This window comes from Aspergillus bombycis (genome assembly GCF_001792695.1).
Source record: "Aspergillus bombycis strain NRRL26010 chromosome Unknown contig00134, whole genome shotgun sequence".
Classification (NCBI taxonomy): Eukaryota; Fungi; Ascomycota; class Eurotiomycetes; order Eurotiales; family Aspergillaceae; genus Aspergillus; species Aspergillus bombycis.
Window position 1 is genome coordinate 69,328 of NW_019170136.1, and position 12,540 is coordinate 81,867.

General features: G+C 49.1%; 6 protein-coding genes across 6 annotated transcripts; 3 read left to right on the top strand and 3 right to left on the bottom strand.

Moving 5' to 3' along the window:
• Positions 1-423: 423 nt before the first annotated feature.
• ABOM_010958 (kynureninase) lies at positions 424-2,007 on the top strand (the record flags this gene model as incomplete). Its single annotated transcript, XM_022538086.1, has 4 exons — positions 424-583; positions 640-977; positions 1,049-1,526; positions 1,577-2,007. 4 exons carry the CDS (start codon positions 424-426, stop codon positions 2,005-2,007), a joined length of 1,407 nt encoding a protein of 468 aa, XP_022384430.1.
• Positions 2,008-2,420: 413 nt separating this feature from the next.
• ABOM_010959 (putative C6 transcription factor) lies at positions 2,421-4,735 on the bottom strand (the record flags this gene model as incomplete). Its single annotated transcript, XM_022538087.1, has 6 exons — positions 2,421-2,870; positions 2,928-3,817; positions 3,867-4,285; positions 4,338-4,393; positions 4,449-4,623; positions 4,674-4,735. The coding sequence occupies 6 exons, from the start codon at positions 4,733-4,735 to the stop codon at positions 2,421-2,423; spliced, it is 2,052 nt and encodes a 683-aa protein (XP_022384431.1).
• Positions 4,736-5,495: 760 nt separating this feature from the next.
• Positions 5,496-6,107, bottom strand: ABOM_010960 (cytochrome c oxidase subunit 7; the record flags this gene model as incomplete). Its single annotated transcript, XM_022538088.1, has 5 exons — positions 5,496-5,525; positions 5,615-5,646; positions 5,701-5,761; positions 5,839-5,917; positions 6,079-6,107. The coding sequence occupies 5 exons, from the start codon at positions 6,105-6,107 to the stop codon at positions 5,496-5,498; spliced, it is 231 nt and encodes a 76-aa protein (XP_022384419.1).
• Positions 6,108-6,508: 401 nt separating this feature from the next.
• ABOM_010961 (uncharacterized protein) lies at positions 6,509-9,094 on the top strand (the record flags this gene model as incomplete). The annotated part of the gene is made up of 1 exon (XM_022538089.1): positions 6,509-9,094. The coding sequence occupies one exon, from the start codon at positions 6,509-6,511 to the stop codon at positions 9,092-9,094; it is 2,586 nt and encodes an 861-aa protein (XP_022384418.1).
• Positions 9,095-9,876: 782 nt separating this feature from the next.
• ABOM_010962 (uncharacterized protein) lies at positions 9,877-11,150 on the top strand (the record flags this gene model as incomplete). Its single annotated transcript, XM_022538090.1, has 3 exons — positions 9,877-10,064; positions 10,127-10,302; positions 10,390-11,150. 3 exons carry the CDS (start codon positions 9,877-9,879, stop codon positions 11,148-11,150), a joined length of 1,125 nt encoding a protein of 374 aa, XP_022384421.1.
• Positions 11,151-11,546: 396 nt separating this feature from the next.
• On the bottom strand, positions 11,547-12,347 carry ABOM_010963 (thiamine-binding protein; the record flags this gene model as incomplete). Its single annotated transcript, XM_022538091.1, has 4 exons — positions 11,547-11,613; positions 11,791-11,893; positions 12,003-12,130; positions 12,178-12,347. 4 exons carry the CDS (start codon positions 12,345-12,347, stop codon positions 11,547-11,549), a joined length of 468 nt encoding a protein of 155 aa, XP_022384420.1.
• Between the last annotated feature and the right edge of the window lie 193 nt (positions 12,348-12,540).

Below are 12,540 nucleotides of genomic sequence, written 5' to 3' on the forward strand. Positions count from 1 at the left end.
CAACCAACTGATTTCAGAAACAGTGAATTCTTATACACGTTTATCAACGTATAATGGTCTGATATCGAGGGTATGGCGGAAGAAGGGCCGGATCAAGAAGCGGCTTCCGGCTCAATCAATCTATGAATATAACATCAAAAGGCCGGTACACACTCCGAGCTAGTACAATATGCACGTCAGCAGGAATAATTACAGGAGCGCAATATGGTATGGGTCCCCTGACGAAGAAGGGTATTGTCGGACTGGTCCTATTATCAACACGGATGTGAGGCGGAAGCGGATAGCCATCCGGCCTGAGCAACCGAAGGACGAGGAGTTGCAAATGGCATACAATGACGTATAAAGACACGTCTGTGGTCCACGGAATTAGCAAGAAATTCATTCTTAATAAAACTCTTGAAAAGTTACCGAAGTCCATACACGATGTCTAACGTCAAGTCGTCCAAGCCGATTTTCCCTGAAAATGCAGGGTCAAAAGAATACGCGGCGTCTCTTGACGCAGCAGACCCGTTGGCATCATTCCGTGAAAAGTTCATTATCCCTTCAAAGGCAAACATCAATAGCAAGAAGCTTGCGAAGCCAGGTATTGGCTGCCCTCAAAATCTCTTTTGCACGGTATACCGTCTGACAACCTCCTAGGTCTCTCACCAGACGCATGCATTTACTTCTGTGGCAACTCTCTGGGTATTCAGCCAAAGGCCACGGCGAAATACCTGGAAGCACAGTTAGATACTTGGTCGTCAATTGGTGTATCTGGTCATTTTGTAGATCTCGAGGGCTCTCCTCTGAAACAGTGGCAATTGCTTTCGGAACAAGCCGCAGCATCGATGAGTAAGATCGTTGGAGCACAAGCAGGTGAAGTCGCAGCAATGGGAACCCTAACTGCAAACCTTCATCTCTTGCTTGCAAGCTTCTATAAGCCGACTCCAACAAAGTATAAGATTCTGTTAGATTGGAAGGCTTTCCCCAGCGATCATGTAAGTATAAGAACTTCATGTCTGACAACGGACCCACCTGCTCTAGCCCACGCGTATTAATACCAATGCAGTATGCCATTGAATCTCATCTGGCCTGGCACGATCTCGACCCGAAGCAATCCATGGTTCTCATTGGCCCTGACGAGGGCGAGTACGAGATCTCCACAGAAAAGATCTTGTCTTACATTGACGAGCATGCTGAAAGTGCAGCTCTCATTCTTTTGCCAGGGATCCAATACTACACTGGACAGCTTTTTGACATCCAAAGGATCACAGCCTATGCACAGTCACGGAATCTTCCTATTGGGTGGGACTTAGCGCATGCGTACGGCAACGCTGAGCTGAAACTACATGACTGGAATGTCGACTTTGCAGCCTGGTGCACGTATAAATATGGAAATGCTGGACCTGGGGCAATGGGGGGCCTTTTTGTCCATGAGAGGCACGGTCGAGTTGATTATAGCGAAGGAGAAGACGCTCCAAAGTTTCGGCATCGTCTGACTGGGTGGTACGGTGGTGATAGAAGCGTGAGGTTCAAGATGGACAATAGTAAGTAGCGGAAGACCAAAAAGGCGGTTAGAGCTAACATGTTCAAAAAGATTTCAAGCCAATTCCCGGAGCAGGTGGTTGGCAACTTTCGAATCCTTCGGCTATCGATCTTGCATGTCTCTGCGCCTCGTTGTCCGTTTTCGACGAGACATCTATGGCTGAACTACGCAAGAAATCTGTTATGCTAACGGCATACTTGGAGCATCTCTTGCTGAAAGATACCACTGACGAAACACGCCCTTTCCGCATTATCACGCCAGCAGACCCCGAGGCAAGAGGAGCCCAACTCAGTCTACTACTGAAGCCCGGCTTGTTGCAGAACGTCTCCCAGAAATTGCAAGAAGGAGGTATAGTTTGCGACAAGAGAGAGCCAGGTGTCGTTCGCGTTGCCCCTACTCCCTTGTACAACACCTTTACCGACGTATGGATGTTTGTGAGCTATTTCAAGGCTGCACTGGACGAACCAGAACTGAAGAATTGAATTGTGCCTTGATGTAACCGCAAAATCAGTGACGGTGTTGCGAAGATCACGTACACTAAACCAAAGGCTAGTTCGAAATGCGCGCCAGTGTTTGCTGAGACGTGAGTAGGGACCACAATGTGGAGAAATCTGCATCAACCTCCGCCTGTGGTATTTGGTCTCATGGCCGCTTTCTGTTTGCCTGTTCCCAAGTCAGCTGTAATATAAGAGAGCAATTGGGCTATATAATGACCAAATATAATGAATGAATGAATAAGAAAAGACAGCTGATCAATGTAGCCAAGCCGGTGGCTATTCTAAGAGATTCATATACATTTTACCCGCCCGACTGATCAGGACGAGTGCAAGAGGATGATTCGAATACACAAATATCTAAATTTGAAAGAAAATGAGAAAGAGAAATCGCTGCAGCATCAAAAGTTTCCGATCTCCGTCCTGTTGTCACAGTTTCGTAAGAACTCTTGTCCTTGAGAAAAGAAGTTTGCAGCAAGAATAGAGAATTCGTCGTCTAGCCCATCAGGCCGCGGTGAATTTCCTGGCTCAATGGTATACGGCGGGCCTGCAGGGAATGGTGTTTGAAGACTATACCGTGGCATTGGAGATGGTGAAAGTCCCTGTTGGGGGCCGAGTCGAAATGGTTCGGGCAGGGGAGATGTTTGAGACACTTCTCCCGTAAATGTGGGAGGCTCCGAATACAAAGAGTCGCCGAACATGCGTCTGGCAGAATCTGAGTCGCTGTTTGAAGAATATTCGAGGATCTCCCAGAAGCGAGAGAGATCTATTAGTAGACTCTTATTTTGAGCTCCGGATTCGGGCTGGTAGGAAGCAGAGACAGCATCTTCCAAACGTTGTAATCTGTCGGCCTGCGGTACAAGTACTTCACTTAGCCTATTATCTATAATCAATAGGATAAGACATACCAATCGGGCCATATACGGCCATTTCTCCCCCAGCTTCTGTACAAAGCCGACACATATGAGAAACCGATCACGCTTCTCTTGACGAATTGTAGGGTTTTCGGTAAAGCTCAGCTGTAGTTCAATCGTAGCCACAACGGCAGCGCTGTATCCCAGAAACGGATCTGAGACCATGAACGACTTCTCTTCAAAATACTTGATAAAGTGTATTATCCAGGTGGTGTGTGTTGATATTAGGTCGGAGGTATGTTGCAGGAATATCTCAGGGATAGTGCTTCGGAAATTTCTAAGACCCAGGGAAAGTAGAAGTGGATGGTTGAGGAGACATAAGATGGTATGATATAGGCACTGGTTTAGGAAGAATGGACCCCAATAATTTCGGTTTGCTTGGAGATCCTCGAACGTCCTTTCAGATAGGCTGGCGGGCTTGAATCGATGGATATACGGCACGCACGTTTCTAGGTCCATCTGAAGTGTGATAATCTTGGAGTATTCGGATTGTGAAGACCACGGTGGTACGTTGGTTGGCTTCCCGTGACGACGGACATACCTAGCAGTCTTCGCAAATACTTCACTAAGCATGATCACATAGGCCACTATGCCTTGATCTTTGAGATCAGTAGTCCGAGCTCCATCAGTCATGTCGTTTGGTGAACGAGACTGTGGCATGCTAGGACTCTCTGGGTAAGGTGGGAAGCTGCCATCTGGGAGATCCATATAGTCAAATTCCATTCCATGAAGGCGCTTGAGCAGGCAGATGCTCCAAAAGCATCGCCTGCGCTCTTCTCGCGCCGCGGGCGAGAGTACAAGATGAGACTCCGATGCGAGGTTCGCACAATGTGCTAAATTCATAGCTAGGCTGCTGTGGATACTCGAGCGATGAGTATTTCCATCTATGAGTCCAATTAGCATAGACAAGTCAATTTTGAACAAATATCTTACTTGTGAAGTCCACTAAGCTCAGAAGACATAAACATTGTAAGGTTGATAGCTCCACAGGTCCTTCTGATACCCGTCTCATCACTAAACTGCGGGCCACTTCTGTATAACCGCTGGTGCGAGCTGCTAAATCATTGGCGTCGCGATATTGATCCTCGGCAAATCGGGCACTCAAGGCAAGAATGGCGTAAATAACCTCAGGGTCACGGTTTCCTAGACTACTGAGAAAACTGTCCCTATGAAAAAGAGGGAGAGGCTGCGAGTCGCAGTATAGCAGATACAGCTCTGCAATAGCAAGGACATTTTCCCACGTCGGAAGAGGTGTGAGTTGGCTCAGTGATAAGGATGATGTTACGGAGCCACCAAGGGTAGGTGGCATAAAGGACGTTGTTGTCTGTTGTTCAGGTCTTTGGTTATTCCGGCTGATGCAACTGTTAGTAGTTCCCTGGTAGGGCCGTAATGTGGTTGGCGTACCCTAAAGCATCCAGAACCTCACTCATCTTTGTTTCAAGGCTGCCTAGGCGGCCCTCCTGTGGCGTATGTTACCAGACCTGCTTTTAGAGACTTCAGCGGATCGGTTCTTACCAAAGCCTGGGAAATCCTTATCTCCGGAGTAGTTGGCACAGGAACTGGATCTCCAGACCCAAATCCATTTGTTAGTAGTGATCTTCTTCCTTCTTCGGCATATGCGCATTGCTGCTGTAGCCGTGCGCACAGCGAGCAAACTGGCTGTTCTCCGGGGCATTTTGCCTTCTTGCGCCTGATGTTTAACTCAGTCATTGTAATGTATAATTATGTTGGTGGACTAACCTGCATGGCTCACATGCCTGGCGCACTCGTTTTGCTGGCCGTCCAGCAGATGTACGGTTCATTTCCGTTAGCAGTTAGTATGGTATGAATACCTGCAAGGCACTGTCAGGGTACCCGATGTTTATATAAAGTGGAGTAGCATACCAATATATACTTGACTTAGTGCGATATTCGACCACTAAACGAAACATGTGAGTGAGAATAGCTCATATGTGTTAAGTATAGAATGACTACGCAAGAAAGTCATATGTACATTGCGATGCTTGTCGCTTTCTATATCGAGTGAACATGATTGATATGGATGCAGTGGCTTATCCGATCAACATCCATTGGATGCAATCGTCGCCGAAATGGCTTACTAAGCTACAAAGCTCTCGAAAATCATCCGAAGTCAGCTGATAGGTGTTTATAGCTATGGGCATTGCACTCTCTCCAAATGTACAAACGAAACAAAGATATGTACATAGGTGTAATTGTTTCGTCTAACCGATTCCCTACTGCTATATAGATAGATTCGCCGCACAAGTGCTGCCCGCACACAAAACGACAGATACTCACTGAATGGCTTCTTCAAAAACGCACTGGATATAAGTATCATCCAAGATCATTATAGTCTATCCATGGATACAGCGAGCCTGCAAGCGCATAGTTAAGGATTGAGTTGAGGAAAGAATTCACACATTGACGCCCTAGCTTATCTTATATACAACGTTGAATATCTTTCTCTCAACCAAGCCATCTTGAAAATAGAGATACACCGCCAATCGCAACAATGTTGTTATTTTGTTTATTATGACAAATGTAGCTTGACGAGAAACCCATTTATTCCTTGCCGAACCAGGTCTTGTGGCCCTGTATACAATGTTAGTACAGTTGCACAATGTATTGGGCGCTTTGACTAGGAAGCCACGCATAGCACAAGGAGCAGAAGGGTGACTTACGAAGACCATGCGGATCATAGCGTAGGTGGTAGCTAAGAAAAGTTAGCATTTAAACAAGGCATCCAAAATATGCAGACAACACTCACCAGCACCCAGACCGTAGACGGAGAAGAGGTAGGGGTACATGACGTACTTGCTACGCTCGGTCTAAGTAGCAATTGAAGTAATTAGGACGTCTTTCTTATCCGACATATCGTACACGGTTAATCTGTAGATCAACTAACCTTCCACCACTGACGCTTGCCGTCGTGCTGCTGGAAAAGACGCTGGTAGTAAGGGACACGGTTCTCACGGAACACGAATCTAGAGGAGCAAAAATTGAGATATCAGCTTAAGCTGTATTCACCGGGGGTCGACTGGGCATGACTCGGCCAATTGAGCATCAAATTCACCGGAGGATCGGGACTCAATTGTTGGATCTGTGCGCGGATATGCAAATGAGGTAACAATTGAAAAGTACATACCCGGCCATACGAGGAGCGGTGCGGAACATTTTGGCGGTGCGCAAATGCGAAAGACTGAAGGGATTGAGGAGAGAGAGACGACAATGGCAGGTGAAAGACTGGCAGCAGTGATCATTCGATGTCGTGAGGTGTGGATCCGAATTGGGAGTCAAATATCACGTGATTTTCCTGATCGCTCCGCCTTTCAGGTGCATTGCTTAGTAAAGGGTGACTCTCATGTGATTTTTGAAAAGCCTAACCTAGAAGAGCATAGCGCATTATCGGTCTCCGTCATTGCCAAAAAGTGTCCGCGATATCAAAGAGCTTCAGAGGCGATTAGAGACACTCCTTTTACTCCTCGACCCTGATGAATTTCGGCATATGAGGCATAGGCGAGGAGGATGATTACAATATTAGTTACTCTTTCCCCACCACTCTCTTTTCATCACTCATGCGACCGGCTCTCCTTCGATTACTGAAGAGACCATCAGCTCTCTCGGTTCTCGACTCTTTAATATCGGCGCCCATTGGAATTGAACAGCTAGAATCAAGATACAAATGCGAGTGTTTACGAAGCTACAGACAAGCCTCACGGCAAAGCCGAAGCGCACAGCCGGTCGAATCGGAACAGATAACTAGTGCTGATTTTGGTACACGACCTGCGCGACCACCGCTTAGTTTTCGTGTATATGAGATACAAGCGCCACAGGCACAATCGAGGAACAGCGGACAGACAAATGATGTATCTTCTGGCATATATGCTGCTGACTCACCACGGGGCTTATTATTACAGCCGGAAAAACTGGAATTCGAGTCGGATATAGGACACACCAATGACATAGGAAGTCGTCTAGTTGACGACCCGGACCGGCGACACGACTTCGCTCTCTGGGAGGAATTGCTCCGCTACCGACAACGGCATTATGGAGACCGAGGCACTTTGGATATTTGGGAGGGCTTAATGACCCGAGTGGAAGGAGTACAGCTTCCTGTTTCTGGGGACACAGCGGACTTTTTCTGGCAAAGCTTTGTGGAATTGGGTTTGAAACAGGAAGTTATACTGAAGGAGCTGGCAGACTATGCTTTTGAGCTATGGGTCAAAACAGGAAGGCGATGGGACAGGTTCTACGAGAGTATCGTGGGAGGGTTCCTCGAACGTGGCTTGGCGCAGCAAGCAGTGGAATGGCACAAACGGCTTCGAGATCCCCATTTGCCCTGTCCGAATGACGTCCTAAGTGTTCTCAAACCGGCTATAAATTCGTCCAACCCATTATATACTGCATCTACCATCCCGTGGAAGCCCAAACGTCATTTGATACCCGCGGGGCTAAGGGCCTTCGAGAGTATATGCCGTGCTACACACGGTCACAAAATCTACAGCCAAGCCATATCCACCGTGCTACAGAGTGATTACATCGACTATGCCCCTCGAATACATAAACTTCTTATCGAGCGGGGTGACCATCCGCAGTCCTACGAGGACATTCAGCCACTGATCGAGCACACAAATGAGTGTGGCTCTCCTGGACTTATTCAGAAGCTCCGTCGCTATGCTAGCATTCGATTCCCCGACCAGGTCGAAGCGATCAGCGAAGACGAATCTGACCCAAGAGATGAGTTGGCACGGCAGCCAGAGGACCAACAGTCAGAATCTCGTGGAAAAGCCTGGCTAGAGGAGAAGCCTTTCAAGGATGACTTCGGTGCTAGACTGTTCGCTACAAAAGCTCTTAGGTTTGAAATGATTCTCTCTGGATTACGAATGTTCGGTGTGACGACCATCGGGCCTCAGTCACTGCGCGAGATGGCTACCCGAGCGCATGGTTGCCAGGACATAGCTGATAAGCTCCAGGAGCTTCAGAAAGCAGGGATTTCCGTAGGCGACAGTGTATTTGTACGCCTCCTTCACAAGTTAGCGACGGAAAACCGTGATATCCTCCTGTCCGATCTGCTTAACAGTGACCAGCATCCGGATGTCTTAGAGGACGCTCAGCTGCAAGAGTCGTTGTTGTTATCGTACTATGTTGCTCGCGACTGGCGTCCGTACAACCTGACTTTGGCTATTCTTGGCCAGATATTCGAGGACAAATCGGACCTTGCCAACGTTCATTTTCGGAAATTTTTGGCGGCCGGGGAGTGGAAGATGGCGATTCAAGTTGTTGACAACATGGCCCTACGCGGCGCGACGCTGTCTCAAGAGAGCATTGACTTCATCGCTGAACGTGTTCTCATCCCCCGTGCACCAGGAAAACCGCCTCGGCGCGACGATATTCCTGCTACAAGAGAAATCAAGTTTGTTTCTCACACCCTGCGGCACGGTACCTCTAACGGCGACCTGGCGGTTACTGAGCTCTGGGTTGAGGTGCTGAAGCGCCTAGGGATGCTTAACCTTTGGGAAGAACTCCGGAAATGTTGTCTATGGCTAGCCCGGCAATATTCTTCCAACTCAAATACTACTCGATCTATCGTCTCGTATCCAAAGAAATCACAACGCGATACGGGCGGTCTGGCCCAGCAGCATGGGGACCGCTTTCTCCGGAAGATCTTCAGTCAGAACATGCAGGCTGCTATCGTCGCGTGGGGCTTTAGGACGCGGGTGTCTCAACAGCGGAAGTGGATGGTCACCCAGGGGGATCCGTATGAGAGCCTGATCCCCTGGGTACGCGGTCTAGTCCTTCTCCGTGAACTGGAAAAAAATGGAGTTCACCTCTCGGTGGCATGGATCCGCCGGGCTTGCCGACATCGCTTGGCAGTACTCTACGGACGGCATGGGTTGGTCAATCGTCGGATGAACCGCATGTTGCGGCACGAAAATCCCTACAGCGTGGCGCGAGTCCTCGGGGACATCAATCTTGCCTGGGGCGAGCCATCTTTGTTTGGGGACCGGGAGATTCGCGATACCAAAGGGTTGGTAAACCCTCCCAACCGGACGAGGCGGAGACGGGTTAAGAAGATGAGGTCAGCTTACCTTCAGGGAGCGGGTTATTCTCGGATGAGAGAATTGTATAATAGTAGTGCCAACCGGGACTCGCATGTATGATATAATGATAAATTCCTGCTCTGCAATAGATAATGTTCTCCTGCACATGTTCAGACCTGTTCACTGGAATGTTTCTTCTTTCCGACACAAACGTTTACTGGAGTCCCTAGTTGAACCACCAAATCAGTATTGGCAACAGTGGAGGACATTTTACTACTACTAGCTAGTCGTAGTATGAGGAATACCTCAATGATGCCAAGCACCCGTCTGAAAGGGTCGGGACCACAGCAACGGCAAAACAGGGTTAATTGGTTGGCTGAGCCACGCATGGCGCGTCACAAAAGCCTTGTCTTTCTAAGAATAGTCGCAGAGGCAACGCGGCCAGCAGTGTCCATCCCGAATAAAATACCGTCCCCATGGTCCACTATCACCCTCCGATCGACGACATGCGTCTGAGGCCTCCCAGTGGAGATCCACTAGCGGTGTGTTGTTGCCTTGGGTGAACGTTTGATTCTTATTTATCTATCGGAATTGAAGGAGTGGGGTTTGTTTCTTTGGATCGTAGTCCTCAATCTCTTCAATTCTGTATCAGATTCATAGACTGGTACGGGATTCCTCCCTGAAACAAACAAGCCTCTTTAATCTCTTTATTTTTTTTATCGACCTCAGTACTACTCCATATCGCACGGACTATCACGTTCTAGTCCTATCAATAGTCTCATTGCATAGTACATCTCCACCCACCTCCCTTCCTTCTCCCTTTTCCACTGCAGCCGTTGCATATTTGACGCTGCTCATCCTGGTCGTTGATCGCTATCATCACATATCACGCCGCTGTCAATATGCTAGGGTTTGGCCTCTTAGCTGTGCTTCCTTTGGCTGCTGCCGGAACGGTGCTCCCGCGGCAAACAGCATGCAATAACTCACCGGATTTATGCTCGAAATCTTACGGCGAGATCACTCATCTGGGTGCACATGACAGTCCTTTTGTACGAGATGCTTCGACGGGCTATTCGACGTCTGGGAATCAGTACGTGTGACACCAAGGGCGATTCCGGTATCCCCTGCTTATTGTTACTAACCTTGCTCCAGGTATTTCAATACCACGGTGCAGCTCGACGCCGGAGTTCGCTTGATCTCGGGTCAAGTCCATAAAAAAGATAGCGAGTGGCATTTATGTCATTCTAGTTGTGAGTTGCTGGACGCAGGGAAGCTGAGCACATGGTTGTCCGAAATCAAAAGCTGGTTGGATTCCAACAAGAACGACGGTATGTTATTCGTGTATATTATACCCTCCTTGCCTCACTGTTGGCCGATAATCAAAGACTGGTGCTGACCACGGTTCCCATTCTTAGTGGTAACGCTGTTACTGGTCAACTCTGACGACGCCTCTGCCTCTGATCTCCATTCGCAATTCCAAACTGCCGACATCGTCGACTACGCATACACACCCACCTCCCAGACCGCCGCGCCGAGCTCGTGGCCAACGTTGCAAAGTCTGATCAACAATGGAACTCGATTAATGACCTTTGTGGCATCCTTGGATGCGTCCAAGAATACGGTGGCCCCGTACCTCATGGATGAGTTCACCTACATTTGGGAGAACCCTTACGACGTAACGAACCCCTCCAACTTCTCCTGCAACCCCGACCGTCCATCCAGCCTTCAGAATGACCTGTCATCCGCGCTCTCGTCGAATCGTTTGCCCTTCATGAACCACTTCCTCTACCAGACCGTTCTCACCCTGGAGTATCCCAACTCCAGCTACGTGTCGACCACTAACGCGCCGTCCGGCGGGACCGGCAACCTGGGCGACGCAGCCACCAAGTGCAAGGAAGCCTACGGCCGCCAACCAGCCTTCATCCTGGTTGATTTCTTCGACAAGGGCCCCGCCATCAAGACCGTCGATAACCTGAACGGCGTCACCAATGCCGTGGGCCGGACCAACCTAACGGCCGCCACCCAGACCAGCGGTGCCTCGACCTACTCTAACGTCTTCAAGGGACTGGTTGAACTGGTGCAGAGCGCCAAACTGGGCTCCAACCCCAGCATGGGCGAATGGGTCTGGGTGGGAGGCGATTGGGGCAGCCTGCTCGGCGGCGGCATCACGCTCTAAGCGGAAGAGACGCTTCCGACATCCGTCCATCTCGTTTCTTCATCCCCCATTTTCACCATGTTAAAGTGTTTAATTGGCGACGGACAGGCTTGAAATCAGCGCTGTTGCTTTTCGAGGCTGACATATTTTACGGATTAGCCTCGCTGTCGATATTATTGAGAAGTCACATGTACACGGGAACACAGGATATCGGCGTTTTTGGGTGAGCCATGACTTGACTTTGAATATAGATGAGCCTTCTTTGTGTTGTCCATATATCCCAACCATCTTCATACCATACCATGCCATGTACGTAGCAAGCGTCAGATATTACCTAGAAATGGAATATACCCGAAACAGACCTTTACCTCCCACGCTGAGAAAAACACGGGAGAAGGAAATAATCGCAAAAACCACTTACTCCTTCCCCAACAACTCCCGGACCTTGTTCACTTTATCCTCGAACGACTGCTCCTTATCGGTCCTGTACCACCCGACATCAGCCCTCATCACCACAAACAACGCACCACGATGCAAAGAGGGGTCGACGGCGCACACAGCACCCCACCCCCACAAATCACACCCCAAACCCCAGAGAGAGAGAGAGAGAGAAAGAAAGAAAGAAAGAAAGAAAGAAAGAAAGAAAGGAAAAGAAACCAACCTCGACCCAACCCGGACATCCGTCTGAATGCGCACAATCCCCTGCTGATGCAGAACGGTATGCGCCTGTCCAATAACCTGATGAACTCTGTCCCAGGGCCCCTCTGAACAAACATGCCACAAACACAGCCGTCAGCTTCGCGATCGGACCAATACCAGGAGGACAAACAACGCATCATGAGTGGGACTCAATCAGTGTATCGCATTTCATACCGAGCGTCGTGCCGGCGCTGTGCATCACGTACTTGAGGCCGGATTTCTCGACGAGGCGTTGGACGTCAGCGATTTGGGCGGAGACGGACGGGGACGAGGTGCCGATCTGGACAGCAAATGCGCAGGTTCTGGGTTAGTTGGATGGTCTGATTTGATACGATCCCATGGAGGACACATGTTGCGTGGTCGGGTTGCATGTATAGTGTTGGTTTTTGCCGGCAGCGTTGTCGGGACTGATGGAAGGGTTCTGGAAGGGAGATATTCGGAGCTTACCGGGATTAGGCAGAAGTCTGCGGTGCAGTGGGCCGGTGTTGGGATAGAGGAGATGTCGGTGGATGAGGCCATTGGGTCGGTGGTGTTGTTCGGTGGGTTTTTTTTAGTTGGGTAGTATTGAGAGTTCGATGAATGGAGTGACTTTTGGACAATAGATCATTAATCCGGTTCCGGTTGGAATATCAAAAGTTTAATCAATGAATAGGGATTGTGTGAGGAAGAGAGAGAGAGAGAGAGAGAGAGAGAGAGAGAGAGAGAGAGAGAT